Source organism: Prosopis cineraria, unplaced genomic scaffold, assembly GCF_029017545.1.
Source record: "Prosopis cineraria cultivar Desert tree isolate PC_DT_omini unplaced genomic scaffold, ASM2901754v1 PC12, whole genome shotgun sequence".
NCBI classification, from domain to species: domain Eukaryota; kingdom Viridiplantae; phylum Streptophyta; class Magnoliopsida; order Fabales; family Fabaceae; genus Prosopis; species Prosopis cineraria.
This window is the reverse complement of record NW_026555343.1, coordinates 4457185-4474250: the sequence shown is the minus strand read 5'-3', so window position 1 is coordinate 4474250 and position 17066 is coordinate 4457185. Positions and strand designations below refer to the sequence as shown.

At 33.4% G+C, this 17066-nt stretch overlaps 3 protein-coding genes across 3 annotated transcripts in view; 1 reads left to right on the top strand and 2 right to left on the bottom strand.

The window, feature by feature from the left end:
- Positions 1-244: 244 nt before the first annotated feature.
- LOC129288310 (uncharacterized) lies at positions 245-6654 on the bottom strand. The gene is made up of 12 exons (XM_054924827.1): positions 6253-6654; positions 5420-5548; positions 5168-5299; positions 4686-5042; positions 4492-4530; positions 3653-3760; positions 3002-3166; positions 2299-2490; positions 1559-1729; positions 857-918; positions 564-657; positions 245-513 (listed from the first exon to the last, which is right to left on the bottom strand). The coding sequence occupies exons 1-12, from the start codon at positions 6395-6397 to the stop codon at positions 245-247; spliced, it is 1863 nt and encodes a 620-aa protein (XP_054780802.1). The 5' UTR covers positions 6398-6654.
- A 5911-nt stretch (positions 6655-12565) lies between these two features.
- LOC129288753 (oleoyl-acyl carrier protein thioesterase 1, chloroplastic-like) overlaps positions 12566-17066 on the top strand; it is a 5609-nt gene continuing 1108 nt past the window's right edge. The window contains exons 1-6 of the mRNA XM_054925485.1: positions 12566-13036; positions 13668-13801; positions 13881-13994; positions 15312-15407; positions 15695-15782; positions 16001-16069. Of these exons, the coding sequence (XP_054781460.1) occupies positions 12689-13036; positions 13668-13801; positions 13881-13994; positions 15312-15407; positions 15695-15782; positions 16001-16069 (849 nt within the window). The 5' untranslated portion in view covers positions 12566-12688. The remainder of the gene's footprint in view (positions 13037-13667; positions 13802-13880; positions 13995-15311; positions 15408-15694; positions 15783-16000; positions 16070-17066) is intronic.
- LOC129288755 (uncharacterized) overlaps positions 16078-17066 on the bottom strand; it is an 18080-nt gene continuing 17091 nt past the window's right edge. The window contains exon 3 of the mRNA XM_054925487.1: positions 16078-17044. Coding sequence (XP_054781462.1) covers positions 16876-17044 — 169 coding nt within the window. The 3' untranslated portion in view covers positions 16078-16875. The remainder of the gene's footprint in view (positions 17045-17066) is intronic.

Sequence of the window (17066 nt, the reverse complement as noted above, 5' to 3'; positions counted from 1 at the left end):
AAGGGAACAAGGCTAATTTTTAATTCAATAATCAAAGAGTAACAATCCTAATTAGCTCAATGCAAATAGAGGCACAATCTAATCCAACTACTACAACATAAATCTTAGCCTAAAAGACTTGAATCCCCAATGAAAACCTAAGCTTCCGCATTGCCCCAGATTCCAATTAATCTCTATCTATGAAACACAGTGCTTATCAGTAGGATCCAAACTAGGCTTCTCAATACACTCATCTCGGGTAGCATCAGGGTAAACCTGATGAGCTCTCAGAGCCAATTCCAAGCTTCTCCAAAAGTTCCCTAATAAGAACACCAGCCAAGTAAGAAATTACAGAGGTCAAAGCTCCAGTGCTGAGATAGTAAAGCACTGTTTTGAGATATGGTATGTAAGTATTTGGCCTCTGGATGTATGTTTTTGTGATGGCCAGAAGAGTGATGCATATTACAGCCGCTCCGGCAACCGCTGCAAGCGCCACATTCTTGTTGTTGACCTCGTAGAAGGTCAAGCCATACGCTAATGGTGGCACTACCCCAAATATGATGAATGATAATATGGCTATGCACAGATGAAGATAGAAATTTTCCCTCTTCCCCAGGGAAAGATAGTATCGATCCACAACTTCATTTGTACTTGGTTCCTCGGCTTCAGGTCCCAGATCTGCAAATCCATGTGTAAGTTTCAAAGCCAGCAGGTTTTTTTTTTTTTTGGCACAGTACATAAAGTGTGAACTGAACTACAATGGCTTTATATTTTATATCAAATATTGACATATTGATTGAGTAATAGGGATATTGAAATGGATATTGATGATAAATAGCTGTAGCTTCAACCTAAATGTGTGTTGAAAGAAACTCACATGATGAACAAGGATGAAAAGTCCTCCAATCAGGTTTGCAAGAGACAAAGCTATAATGCTCACTGAAAATTCAATTCGGCGAGTAGAAGAATATCATTAGATCAAAGTAATAACGCACACAAACTCAAATATAATAGCTATTGCTTTGTTGTATGTTTATTAATTAAAACATCTTAGAATTTTTTAAACATGCCATCTAATTGGTGAACTGATGGTCATCTAATTTGTGTATTGTTTCAATCTAGTGCCTCACGTTTGCCTGTGTTAAACTAATCTTTAAACCTTTTATTCTTTTGTGTTCTACAACGCCGTCCGATCTAAATGACACTAATTTGGCATACGTGTATCATAACCCGTAAGATATAGATCAGAAGTTCATGATACACATTATACCAAAAAATTAACATCGTCAACTTTATGATGATATGCAATAATTCCTTTTATTAATATGCATGCTGATACGCTAAATTACCATAAGTGAACAAAGTTCATGACTTATTTAAAGCCTAGAAATTTTTAGGAGTTAGATTTGATACCACAAGACAGAGTGAGAATCAAAGTGAAGACCCTTTGCCACGCGTTTTGAGATATTGACTTATTTTAAACAGAACACTAATCCAGTAGTCTTGTTGAAAAATGATTTCAGAAGCAAAAGAAAGGAAGAACAAATAACTGAACATTGAAGAAAGATTTAAGACTTACATGTGGCAGCATCTGCACTTGCTGAAGATGCCACAATACTAAGGCTTGCAATAGATTCAACCAGACCACCATACACAATACTTTTCAGAATATCCCATGTCTTACTGCTTCCTGGTTCTTGAACTTCACCTGCTGTAGTTGTAGGAGCGGGTGTTGTGATTGCCAGAGGCTCTGTTCAATGAATACACCTCATCATTTCATTGCAATATATCACAGTGCCATAATGTCTAAGATGTAAAATAATGAACGTAAGACATGATTTCAGGATTGAATGGTAAAGAAGGTCAAAACCATTGAGTACTGACACATGGTTAACAGAAGCATCTACTAGTACCAATAGTAAGTATTTTCCTGTATATATCTATATCTGATATAATATCTGTAGAAAGCTGTACTATTTGTAAGCCATAATAATGTAGCTCCCTTAGATTCTAGTAAAGTATGAGCCCTACAGTCTAGTTTACTTAAAAACCATCTTAACTCGATGGAGGTGCTAAGCGCTGAGGGGTACACTGAAGAAGGATTACTTTTCATGTGTTTATGTGCTATTAAATTCATTGTACCGTGTTTGATTATCCCTTCTATCTCATTTAACCTTATTGTAATCCTTGATTTAGGCTTCAGCGCATTTTTAGATCACTTTCATTTTTTATCTTCAGCATTATATATTAAATTCAGAAATATTATGGAGACTTGAGTGTTTGAATGTATCATGATGCTTACAATGTTATTCTGCATACCTGTGCTTACTCCATCACGTACAACCTCTTCAACTGGTTTCTGTTCTGGAATTTTTGAAATATCTGCTTGAGGTTTTTTTGGTATAGCAAACGCTGAAGCACTAGCTAAAAGCCTCCAACGTGAAGGTTTGGCTCCAGATCCATCTGGGCCTGGCTCATCTTCTGGGATTTCAATAGCTTGATATGATGAATCTGCCAATTTGATGTTATTTTAGAGATTACTTCCCAAATAGTCTGACTAATAAAATATATGTGACTGTTTTATATAATTTTGATAAAACTCAAGAGAGTAAAAATATGGTCAGGTCATCTTCTATTACATCATTGAACCCATGGTTTCTTATTTCTAGATCTCTGCTGTCTCATTTAAACTTGCTAAAGTCCATGGTTTAGGATTCAGAACATTTTGTTATTTTGGAGATTACTTCCCAGATATGCAGATCATGTGAAAAGAAAGTTATGACTATAAAAGACATGTGACTGTGTTGCATATGATCTTGAGAAATTTCAAGAGAGCAAACGTATTTTGAGGTTATCTCCTATTACACTCAGTGAACTCATGTCTTATTTCAAGATCTCTGCTCTCTCATTTATCTTCTATTACATTTCTAGGTCACTTTAATTTTTTATCTCCAGTATTATCTGTTAAATGAGACTAAAACATTTGAATACGCCATAATGCCAAAAATGATATTCTATGTACCTATGCTTACTCCCTCATCTACCACCTCTTCAAGTGGTCGCTGTTGTTCTGGAATTTTTGAAATATCAACTTGAGGTCTTTTCTGCATAGCAATTGCTGAAGCACTAGCCAAAACTCCCCAACGTGAAGGTTGGGTGCTGGATCCATCTGGGACTTGTTCATCTTCTGGGAATTTGAGTTATTTTGGAGATTACTTTCCAGATATGCAGATAATGTGAAACAATAGTCTATGACTAAGGAAAGACTTGTGATTTTGTTGTACATAATTTTGACAAAACTCAAGGGAGTAAAAATTAGGAAAACAAGGCAATATTTATAAATTCTCGTAAATTAGAAAAGTATTTACTAAGGTACAATTATTCCCGCACATCACATTGAATGAAAAAATCTTAGGTAACATATACCACAAGTACTTATGGTTATGATTAGTCTTTGTAGTTTGACACGAGAGCCATATGTACAGAGGTGAAACCTACTTCTCTTCTCCATTTTCTCTCAACTTTATCCTCACTATCTATTTAAAGGGATTCAAACTCCATCAAGTCAATGCATATACATGTACCATATAGTACTTAGTAAGGTCTTTTCGTTGAGCTTGATTAATTGTTTGAGGTATCCCAAGCAACTAAACAAAGAAAGGATTATGCTTACCTTGAGTTTTACTTGCGCCATCAGAAATTATTGGTTCAGGTTGCAGCGTTTGACTTCCTGAATCAGGAGGAACTTGATCAGGGGCTGGAACCGTTGTTTCTGGTACATCTGTTGGAAAAATAATAATAATAATAATAATATATATATATATATATATATATGAAGACAATAATGCTTGAAGCATGAAGAGATTACTGTTCTGAAGAATAATTTGCTTTTAGTAGACATTTTCCTGAGATTCAACAAGCTCTTTTATTTATGATAGGCAACAAGAATCCACAGATGATAATCTTAAGATAACCCAGAAAAAAAAATGGAATAAAAGGCAATGTATTGTCTTTCTTTTCTTACAAATAATCTCACGCCTGGTGGTTAAAATTTAGGCGAGGAAATAATTAGCAGTGCAGAAATAAGAGATTGTTTTAAATTTATCTAGGCCGATATTTAGATTAATTTAATAAAGAACTTGAATTGATTTTAAATTTCAGGAATTAAGATTAATCCAAAAGCCAAAGGCTGAGTTGGAAAAGTTCTTTAGACTGATCTTGTAAATTCTGCACTTCTACATTGATTTCATTGGCAAAAGTAAACGATAACATCTCAATTCATCAGCAAGGAGATGCACTGCCAGTTATTAAACTTGTGTTCAGCTAATAAGGTTATGTTTCATGTTTGTATTGGTATGACATATAAATGGTTAATTCACTTGATGATAACATTCCAAAATCCAAGGGTGCCCCACAAACAGTACTCAGATGGCAAGCTCATTCAAGAAGTCAAAAGTGTTTTAGTGTGTATGAGCTATCCAATAAATAACATAGACTCAGGAAACACTTCACCTTCTCCGTCACATGCCAACCCAGGAAAAAGCCAACTACCTGTTGAAAAATGCAGAACAATTTTTAATGCATGCTTTATATAAATATAAAATATAAAATTCCATATCAAATCACACTGTTCATAAGAAAATTGTAAATAATGCAGGTCATTTCTCATAGTCTGTGTAATGCACTGGTCATCTTGAACATGTTACTCATTGGGATGAGGAAACTGAAGCAAGTTGAGCATCTGAATCTATCCAATGGTGGAAGAGGTTGTGCGGGAACACCAGGTTCTTCCCTCACTGTATCCAAAATCAAAACTTTCTGGATACAAGCCCTACAATTGGGACAATAGAATCCTTGTGTGGGTGGCTTCTGATAAAGACTTTCCAGATATAGTTCTTTCACTAATTGCACATTCTCTGTTATTATGCCAATTCTTTCACTTTCAATGTTGGCATATTTGGGAGAAGTTGAATACATAGGAATAATAGGATCAGAGGAAGGCGAAGCAACGTTCTTCTTCTCAATGTCACTTAAATAAACCTTTGTTTCAGAGATCTCTTGCCCTGCATTACGTGAACTTTATTAAATAGGCAAACTGTGAAGAGTCCTCTTAAATCTGAATGTTCCTTGAACGACAAAGGCAAAACAAAAACTCATTTTCCTAAGTAGGAAAAAAAAAAAAACTCACTTTTTTCACTTTCAATTGTCACATTTTTGGGAGAAGTTGAATCCCCAGGAATGAAAGGATCAGAGGGTGGTGAAGCAATGTTCTTTTTCTCAATGTCACTGAAATAGTCCTTTGTTTCAAAGATCTCTTGCCCTGCATTACATGAACTTTATTAAATAAGGAACTATAAAGAGTACTCCTAAATCTGATGTTCCTTGAACTATAAAGGCAAAACAGAAACTCATTTTCCTAAGTAGGAAAAAAAAAACTCACTTTTTTCACTTTGAATTGTGAAAATTTGGGGAGAAGTTGAATCCCCAGCAATGATAGGATCAGAGGAAAGTGAAGTAATGCTCTTCTCAATGTCACTGGAAACATCATATGTTTCAGAGATTTCTTGCCCTGCATTAAATGAACCTTATTAAAGAAGGAACTAAGAGTCCTCCTAAACCTGATGTTCCTCACCATAAAAGCAAAACAGAAACTCATTTTTTAGTGCGGCAAAACCCACATCTTCGTCATCATAAAAAAGAGCATAGACCACATGTTGCATATAAACTTCTTGAATTTCTTCTTGCGTCAAAACATGAAGTAAATCTAATGTTTCTGCAGGACAAAACAAGCCGGGGGAAAAAAAACAGAGTCTGCAGCTGGGAAAAGCTTGAGCACAAAAAAGCGATTTTGAAGAAAAATTATTATTTGTAGGAAACCCATTAAATGATTTTAAATATTAAACTTTTGATTTTCACTAAACACTCCTTATTTGTTTTGTAGGGTTCTTCCCTGACCTTTTTAGTAAAGCAGAGGGAAAATAGTCAAAATACATTATTATTTTCTCTATTAACTCATTCACTATTAGGACTACAAAAATACTGGAGAAAAAGATCCGGTAAAAAAATATCAAATATGTTGATTGTCCCGTCATAAGAAACAACAAATTTTGAAAGGCAATTTTTATCAAAAAACTAAAAACATATTTTTATGTCAAAAAAAATATATATATATATATATATTTTGTCAAATTACAACGTCATACCAAAATATGGGGAAATGAAAATATACCTGATAAGATTTCATTGTCGTGCTTGAAGTTGATTATAGCGTACCTTGAACATCAATACTTGAAGTAGTAACAATGGTGGTGACCTGCGTGTGAACTTGGCGTCTAACTAAGCCCTCTTCTTCAACCTCAACCTCTGCTACTTCTTCTTCTTCTTCTTTCTCGCTCCATTGCTTCATTACTTCTTCCATTATTCACAGTTTCACAGTTCACACACTCAAGCAAAAGGCAAGCCTCCAGGCATGTATCTATATATAGAACGTTATTAGAACTACAACTCAACTAAGGTAAACGGAGTTAATATATTGAATGCAGATTGCAGAACATGTTACTCGTGCAAGGAAAAATTAATTTTTTTTGAAAAAACATTGTCTGTATTGTGTGAATGGAAGTTGTCCTGCAGTTTATAGGGTTCGTAGATTCCATGTTGAAAGGTTGGTGGCGATAGAGATAACAGTGTCGTGACCTTCTGGGTACTACTAGCTGGAGAGCATTTCAGTACCCTCTAATGGCGCCAATGCTTATTAAAATGGCCATTTTTTTAACCACTCTCGTGAGTCCTGACCAGTTTCGGACATCGCCCGTGGAGATTCTCTCAGACTGTGATAAAGGAAGGCTAAAATGCATAAAATGCCTCCAAACTTTGAAACACTTGCAATAAACCCCCTTCACTTTTAAAACTTTAAAATTAACTCCTTCAACTTTTAATTTTGTTTTTCAAAACCTCCTATTATTAATTATATTATTTTTTTATGAGGGTTAAAATATCATTCAACTAAAAAATATTATTAAACAAAAATATTATATTGTATAACTATTTATAATAAATTTTTTATATTTTTTGGATAGTTGAGACATTGATAATAAAAAAACTGTTATTATCACTATATAAAATTTTAAATATTTATGCTTATATTAGTTTCATTCATATTTTTTTTTATTAATGGTGCATGATTTTATTATTTTAAAAAATAAATTTTTATTTATATTTTTATGTTAAGTTAATGTAATATACATGGCTAAAATATTTAAAATTTTAAATATTACCATGTTAGATTAATTTATCTTTTTAATACTAGAAAACTATTTAACATTGATGACAAAAAAATAACACAAAATTAAATATTTAAAATTTTATATGGTGATAATAATATTTGTTTTGGTTATTATCAATGCCTCAATTATTTAAAAAAATATAATAAATTTATTATAAATAGTTATACAATATAATATTTTTTTAATAATATTTTTTAGTTGAATGGCAGTTTAACCCTCATGAAAAATAATATAATTAATAATAGAGGGTTTTTAAAAACAAAATTTAAGGTTATGGAGTTAATTTTAAATTTTTAAAGTTAAAGAGAGTTAGATATAACTATCTTAAAGCTCAAGGAGGTTTTACCATAAAGAAAATTAAAAGGAAACCCTAATTAATGCTTGGTTTGGTTCAATGGCTTGTTCTGGTGATCAGTTTAGTCAACACAACATGTTTAAAAATTGAATCCCAAAATGCAGTCATGTTAAATATATGATATGGGAGAGATTTGCCACTTTGTTGTTCTCCACGACATGATTTAAATTACTTTGACTTTCATTAAATTCTTTAGTTGAAAGTAGGACAGGTTCAAAATATCGAGTCATTTAATTCAAAATAAAATAAAAAGAGACACAAACCTATATGAGGATAAATTTGGAGAGACAAATTGGAGGGGACCAACCCAAATAAAAGATGGATTTTAGTGTAGCATGAAAATCCAAATCAACCCCTAATTAATTATGTTTAGTGTCTTGATTAATTTAATAAAATAATTAATTTGATATGATTTAAAATCTTAATTAATTAAATGACCAGTCAAGGTTTAAATACCTTAGATTTTAAGCTTTGACTTTAATTTCTAAAAAGCATTTGGCTGATGTCTTTTTAATTGATGATCTTATAATATAGTATGGGTGACACAAAATTAAAGTTGTGAATTAGTAAGACTTGTTGGACTAACCTATTAAATTAGGCGTGTCCAAGTAAAATAAATTAGCCAATTTTAAAAAATAAGCATATATAAACCAACTTTCTTGGCTGATAAATTAAGGCAAGTAATAAGCATATTACTTGTTTATTTCACTTAAGGCCATATCTTTTCCCCTTTTTTTAGAGAGAGAAAGAGAAGGAGAGACTAATGTCAAGTCTCACATCGGAGGGACTTGGAAAGGACCTTAGCTATGTAAGCGGGCGCGCTGCACGTCCTAATAGATTAGCCTTTTGGGGAGAGAGTAATGGCCCCGTGACAAAGTGGTATCAGAGACAGACCCGAGTTTGTCTAGTTGGTGGGCTCCTTTGGTGAGCTACCCATGATGGGGGTATCACAGATTGGTCGAGGAAGTTGTCAGGTCCTACGTTGGAGGGATTTGGAGAGGATCCTGACTATATAAACGGGTGTGCTACACGTCCTAATAGGTTATCCTTTTGGGGAAAGAATAATGGCCCGTGACACTAAGCTCCTAATTTATATATTAATATAAAGCAGGTTTATTTTGTATTAACATTGAGTGTACGATAAACTTGATGCAATTTGAAGATATCCCTCCCTTCCAGAACCATCAAATTTAAAATACTTAATTAAATTCATTAATTTGGTGGTTAGAAGAAGATTTATCAACCATATGACATTCATATTAAAGCTTTTTGGTCTACTCAGTTTACATGTTAGACAAGCTAGTCCAGTTTTATAGGCATTTTTTTTTTCTAATCATCCATTGTTTGACACGTGACAGTGTGAATGACATAGTTTTCAAACTATAACCCTTATGATCAGCTTAATTTTTTAAATGTATGTTTACCATTTCAGTTTGACTTATCATTTTAATGTTGAACATACACACATTTTTTGACAAAAAAGAAGAATAATATATACACATTTTAAATGCCCTTGAACATATGAAATTAATTTGCATCTTCACCCTTGTCATTAATAATAATCAACTCACCATCAAGACCCATTGGCAATTATTCTTCCTTCAAAAGTGTCTACTGTCTAGAACTCATTTAGGATTCCTAAATTCTTATATTATTATTCCTTTTATTTTTCTAAGCCGCAACATTTATTTATCAAAGTTTTATAATAAAATAATTTTAACATTTTACTCTTAATTAGTAATGCATTTAATCCATTCAATTTGCCTTGTGATATAGCTCATCTTTGGTAGAATTTGCACAATTTTAAAATAAAAAAACTTCTCTCAGTACTAGAAGTCATTATCGATATCATCAATAATATTAATACCAGTAAAATATTTAAATAAATGTGTGATCTAATGACTAAAATTGTCATCAAATTATCCTTGCATATATATATATATATATATAAAATGATATCATCCACTTTGCTTTCTATTTATGCTCTACACATGTTTCAATAGTCAATTTTTTCACTACTAAAAAAATATAAATTAACAAAAAATTATCTATTTCTCTCTAAAATATTCAATTAGCAAGAAAATTAGTTAGAAATATTGATTTTGTAATTTAATTTAAAATTGATAAAAAAAATAGTGAAATACTGTCAATCCCTTTTTAAAATAAAATAAAAAGTGAGAAACTATCAACCCCTCTCTAAAATAAGATAATTAGTGAGAGATTAATTCCTTGCTAATTATTGCAAAATTTTTTGACGTTTGGCAAATGAATTTTAATTATACATTTAATTATTTTTATTTAAAAATAAAAATTAAATTTAAAATTGACTAAAATATTTATAATAAGATTATTTAATATTTAATATTTTTTATTTTAAGCTTATTTCATTAATAAAACAATATTTTATTAAAAATATAATATAAAGAATATTTTAAATAAAATATAAATACTTTTAACATATTAATAATTGAAAATAAAATATAATATGTGTGTATTTTTTTATAATATATTATTTGATATATTTGTGTTGTTAAATAATATATATTTAATTTATCATATAATGACTGCAAGTATCTTTCAATTTAATTGGTAAAGAATGAGAGTATAAGACTTAAAAGGTAGAAGGTCAAGAGTTGAAGTATTAGCTTTGACATAAACATAATGAATATATGATATTTTTACATGTCACAAGTTGACGCACACATGACGAGTGATATGATATCATCATTTTTAAACATAAATATATTTAGTGAGGGACTAGCAAGGAACTAATCCCTCGCTAAAGTTATCAAATTTTGAATAATATTAGCGATAAAAAGATGATCCCTCACTAAATTTAACGAGCCATCTGTTGGTTACGATTTTAATGAGAGAAAATAGCATTTAGTAAGGAATTTAATTTAAATTAAATTCGTAGCTAAAATTCCTTTTTAATTTATTCCTCACTAAATTTTATTTTCTAGTAGTGTATTTTGTAAATTTTTTTTTTGTATCATTCATCTTTAAATTATGTTACCATTATATCCTTTATAAAGTGAAGCTCAATATCATAATTTTGTAGAGAAAAATAAAGGATTGTGTTGCAACCAGAAAAACCTCAAGGAGTGAGTCTTAACCAAATCAAAGCTATAGATATTAACCTATAACCCATGCACATGGACATTCCCGTTATTTGATTAGTTCAATATAAGGTAAAGAAGATTTTAAAAAAAATATTATTGAACCTATATAATCCTTGTTCCCATCACCTTTATCCAATAATTCATATCAAATTGAGGACACTCCTTTAAACTTGATATTTATCCATCCTTACACAAATCAACGTTTTTCTTGGTTGATTATCTTGTTGAGTATGGTCTATGTCGGCAAAGTTGTTGATCAATGATGGTGATGTTGTCGGAAAGCCATCGTCCAGGTAGAAGGAAGGTGTTGGCCTGGGTAGGACTTTTTTTTTTTTAAAATATATATATATATATATATATATAATATCAAACAAATATATGATAATCATGGTTGTACTGCATTTTATTTCTTAACATTATATTCCATTACATGCAAAAGATGGTCCTTTGCTACCAAAGACATTTGCCTAGAAAGTGGTGAGCACTTGATTGCCAATCTTTGCAAACATCTAATATAAGATAACCACGTGCTACAGTCCTCCAATGAAATGATGAATATTCTAGAGATATATCCTAGTTTTGGTAAGTTTTTAGGTTTCACTTACCTCAACCTTTTCTTATTATAAAAATGTGATGGATATTCTATTTTTAGTTCCGTGCAGAAAAGAAACTAGATTAAACTATACATCTTTTGGTCCAAAGTAAAAGTAGTTTTTTTAAAAAATTTGCACACCGATAAAGCTATTATTTTCATAAAAATATATATTATTTTTTCTTTTCACTTTTAATCTCAATTATGAATGTATTTTATGATAAGTGAAGTATAAATTCACACAAGATCTAAGTTATACAATGGGTAAAATGATTTTTTTTATGTATTATATTACTTTTATTTTGAATTAAGTTAGCCGAAAAAAAAAAGCTCATATCTTGAATTGAAAGGGCTATCGAAAAATGAAATTTATCTATGTGGTGTGGCACTGTGGCTCATAAAAGATTCTAATGTTGATTTACAAATCAAACCCTAGAAAACTTAAAATTATATTGCAGGTTTTTTGGATTAAAGTGAAATAAAATATTAAAGTAAATTGTCCTCCTTGAGTGATTCAGAAAAATTATTAATTTCACCAGTAAAATCTCTAATATTACATATTAATTTTTTTGAGTTACTTGTTAAGCCTATAAATTTATTTGTCCATTATCTAACTTGCATTAAATCTATTCATCACAACTTATTAAATTATTACTTGTATTTGTAAAATCACTAACATTATTTGCTAATTCTCTTTCATCTATAACATTATTCGTGCGTTATCTACCTTGTACAAAATTCATTTATCATGAGTTCAGGACTTATTAAATTATTAATTAATTTTACTTATAAAATCTCTAATATTACTGATTAATTTTTTTATTACTTGCTAATTCTATAATATTAATTGTGCATTATCTAACCTGTGTCAAGCTCAAGCGTGATTGACCCCAACAACAGAGAATACAGCCATAAACCAAAGATACTGGCGCATACATAGGCTTTTTTAACAGCGTGATAAAACCATAATGGATAATGGACTAATCACTCGTAAGGATGTTGTTCATGAATCATGATAGATGTCCTTCTCATCACCACTTGTCTTCACAATCCCTATCCAACGAAAATCACATTCTTCTCACCGATTGATCTTCCATCATCGTCAACGCAAAGCAGAAAGCAGCTGAGCTTTGCTATACACCTCATCAATCATGGCACCTTCGTTATTTTCTCCACCCTCAGTGGCATTTCCCTATTCACTCCCCTCGGTCTCATCGACCACGTTTCTCACCCAGCATCCTTTAGTCGGACTTAGAAAGCTACAAACACGCCGCGAGGCGCACACTCTCTGCTCTCCTCTCAAAGTCTGCTGAAGCCGAGAAGAGGGGAGAGAGACAAAGAGAGCTTCCAACGGAAAATGTTGAAGATTTCGTGTAATGGGACCGATCCCATTCAAGCTCTAGCACAATGCAGATTCAAAGCTCCGCCCATGTCACTCTTCAATCGCCGGAGGAACGGCGTCGTTGTGTGCTCTCGCGAGAACAAAGCGTCGCCGGTTCTTGCCGTCGTGTCGGACCGTGGAAGCGTTGGATTGGACGGCGCTGTGACCCGTCTTGAATCCGGTTCGGGAACTTTGGCGGACCGGTTGCGGCCGGGGAGCTTGACGGAGGATGGGTTGTCTTATAAGGAGAAGTTCATTGTGAGGAGCTATGAAGTTGGGATTAATAAGACAGCCACTGTAGAGACCATTGCCAATCTCTTGCAGGTTGAACATTATATGCATTTTGATCTTTAACTGTTTTACTGGAATTAAGTGTGACCGACAAGATGTTCCCTTTTTGTCAGTGACGAATCTGCAGGGGACAAGGGGGGCCATTGCCCCCCACACTTTCATGATTTGTTATAACTTGTATGCTTTTTACTTCCTTTCTTATTTTCCAATTCTTGCCCTCCATGTATGTGATCCTGGATACGTCCCCGCTAGTTTTTGTCCGGTAGATTGTGTGAATTTTTGCATTTCCTGGGTGTATCGTTAGATATGTATCTTTGAATTAGATTGGGAACCTTTCAAAAGTTCTTTTTTTTTTTTGGGGCATTCCTTGTCTTCAATTTTTTGTGCGGATTGTTCCAAAACTGAAGTTTAAATTTGGACATTTGACACCCCCCCCTCCATCCTCTGGTTGCATTGTGTTTCTATTTCAGTTGCTTTTATGAACAATTTAATCATGGAGTCTGGCCAGTATAGAGGATAAGATTTTGGATTGCTGTTGCGATAATCTGTTCGTTATTGTTTTCTATTGAGTTGCTTGGCAACTGAACTTGTCTGATATTAGATGACGTTTTGTTTGTTTCCTAACATTTTATTTATGACTTCTCCTACGACTTTGTGACCATAGGAGGTTGGATGTAATCATGCTCAGAGTGTTGGATTTTCGACAGATGGTTTTGCTACGACCCCTACTATGAGAAAATTGCGCCTCATATGGGTGACTGCTCGCATGCACATCGAAATCTACAAATACCCTGCTTGGTGGGTTTTGCTTTTTACCAGACTTCTTTTAAGTTTGAAACTCTAACGAGAAAAATATTTGACTTGAAAACTCCAACAGGAGTGATGTAGTTGAAATCGAGACATGGTGTCAAGGGGAAGGGAGAGTTGGAACCAGACGTGACTTTATACTCAAGGACTATGGTACCAATCAAATCATTGGAAGAGCAACCAGGTGAGATTTTTCAATTTTTTTGAAATTATCCCTAGTTATAGATTGGGTGATCAATTATCTGCACTTTGACTCTGTTAAAATTTTCTGGTGTGGCTCTTTTTACTCCATATGCAATGCATGAGGATATTGTGAAACCCTCGAGGATTGGTAGTATTTGATTTGTGGGAAACTTTGTAAAGTAATATATGACTTGATGAACTACTTTTTATGGTTTTGGAAGGTAGAAAGTCCTTCCCTTGTTTTGCCCTTTATCTTTATTTATGTCACCCATTTCCTCAATGGAACTCATATACCCTCAAGCTGATGTTTTATCTTGCTATTGATCATGTTGAAGCATAACTTGCTGCTTCTGGAAATGCATAGCTTATTGATATGCACTGTCAAATCACGGAACTTCTCTATTATTGGAGCATTTTTGACCAAACACTGGAGATGCCTCCTTCTAAAATGACAAGCTTCATGGTTCAGCAATGTGTGCTTGAGCCAGTGATTCCTCATATCATTTGTCTTCCATAAGATAGAATAATGGTTGGAGCCAAACTTTCAATTTCTATTGCTTTGGGGTCATATCATCAAAAATCTTCTAATTAACTATCAAAATCATGGTTCAAGGTTAATCATCCAACTAAATTACTGGGCTGCAATGCCTGCATTCTACTTGATGAATATGATTAATATTTCTTATTGGAACTAATGTTGTTTGCCATAAAGTACGCTTACTCTAATTTCTAGCTTTCCAATAGTGTAATATTAAGCTCTTCGTGTCATGTAATATTAAGCTCTGTGTGTCATTTTTTGTCGAGGAACTTGATGAATATTGAGGGATTTGAAGTGAAGAATTTAATATTTCTTATCAGAACTAATGTTCTTTGCCATAAATTATGCTCACTCTAATTTCTATCTTTCCAATAGTGTAATATTAAGCTCTTCGTCATGTTCCAAGGTTCATTCAAGTTCTTTTGGATTTTTATTATTAATTTAAGGTCTTGAACATCCTTATATTTTTCTAGAAGTATAGCTTTTGCAAATCTCCCCAATAATTGTGACTTTTGAGATCCTTGTCACTAGGATGCCAGGGATTTTAATAACACCTAAGCCTCATAAATTATAGTGTCCTTAAAATCTGAAGTTGACTGGAAACTATCCTATGATTCAATTCAAGAAATTTTAACAAATAATTCCTAGTTGCAGTCTGAAATTTTTCTGGCCTGTAAAATTGACGCTTCTCTAGATTTTGATGTCATATCTGCAAACTGTCAGAACAGTTTTGTGCTTTAGATGCTTTCTTAAAGCTGACAATGCATTTTATTGTTTCAGCAAGTGGGTAATGATGAACCAGGACACTAGACGACTCCAAAAAGTCTCTGATGATGTCCGTGAGGAGTATCTAGTTTTCTGTCCACGAGAGCCAAGGCATGTTGATTCTCTACCTATTTTGAGATTATTACTAGTTGAAAAAATGTTGCACAATATAAACCTAGTAATTTCTATTTTTGTTAGATAATTGCCTTTTAAAATTGCTACAATTTTGGTGAGCTAAAAGGGAGGGGCACTGGTGTCACTAGCGCCACATTGATGTGAAAGGGTTCAAACTTCTTGAGTTTCTATGCTTATATAAGCAGCATATTAGAAGTAGCTTGGCTGAAGCATCCTGGTCCATAGTTACTTTTAATTTTCTTGTATTTGTTGTGTGGTTTTAGGCTATCATTTCCTGAGGAGAATAATAATAGCTTGAAGAAAATTACAAAGCTGGAAGATCCTGCTGAGAATTACAAACTAGGACTTGTGGTACGATCATTTGGCTTATATAACATTTTTAACTCGTAATTTGCAACATGTTAAGGTTCTTATATCTTTTCTGATCTTGTTATGGTTTTAGTACTTCATCTAATGAGGATACCCTATCGTACTCTCTTGTATATTTCTTCTCTCTGGATGTAATTTCTCATATTATAAAAGAAAATATCAAGATCCTGGCTCCTCATGCTAAACTTTTGAAATTGCAGCCTCGAAGAGCAGATCTAGACATGAACCAGCATGTTAACAATGTCACTTATATTGGATGGCTGCTAGAGGTACTTAGAAAAAGCCTTAAATTTGTTCTAATTCCGGTGCAATATATTTGTATTTTTTTCTTTTTTTGGTTTGATAAGATGGAAATAGAAAAAACAAAACAAAACAAACTACGACACAAGCCCAAGCCTATGTAATTCCGTCTCTCTGAAGAAGTTCCGAGATCAAATTTCCAGGGATGACGTGTAGATCAAAATTGTGGCTGAATGCATGTTCGGCAAAGTAGTCAGCTGATGCATTCTCATCACGGTCAATATGCTGAAGTTGGACCTGCCATTCTCAATGAAACATCTGCTTGATTTCTGCAATCAGACCCCGATCCCTGTGCATCTCATGGTCATCAGAATTGACAGCTTGAATAACCTCCATGTTCTCTCAGAATAATGCCACATTACGGAATTCTCCACCCTAGGCCCTTCGAAGCCCCATCAAGCATCCCCACAGCTCAGCCACGAAGCTATCCCCATCCTGAAGTCGAAACGAGAATGCCTCGACCATCTCCCCATTCACCCTCCTCAAGATCCCCCCACTTCTGACAGCTTTATTGATGTGAGAGAAGGCACCATCTGCCCATACCTTCACTCCCCTGTTCTCTTGTTGCATTCCATCATGAAGCCTAATCTGATGCCTCACGTCATGTGTATGCGAGGCAGCCTCCCTCATGCAACGCAGGATGCCCTTCGCTTCAGCTTCAAAGGACGATAACACTTCCGTTGAGTTTTAATGTACTCTTTCAAGAAAAGCCAACAAATAACCCCCAAAAAAATCACACCATCGACCAAACACCTGAGCATACTTGTTTCTGATATTAATATTCAACCAAGAAACCAATCTGCTTGGAAAAACGACCCATGCATAGAAGGAAAAATAACGTTTCCCCAAACTTGTCTGACTGCACCACGATCTTGAAGAACGTGTGAGGCATCTTCTTTCTCTCCATTGCATAAATCACACTCTCCGGAAGTATGCAATCCTCTCTGAAATTTCAAGTCATTCGTC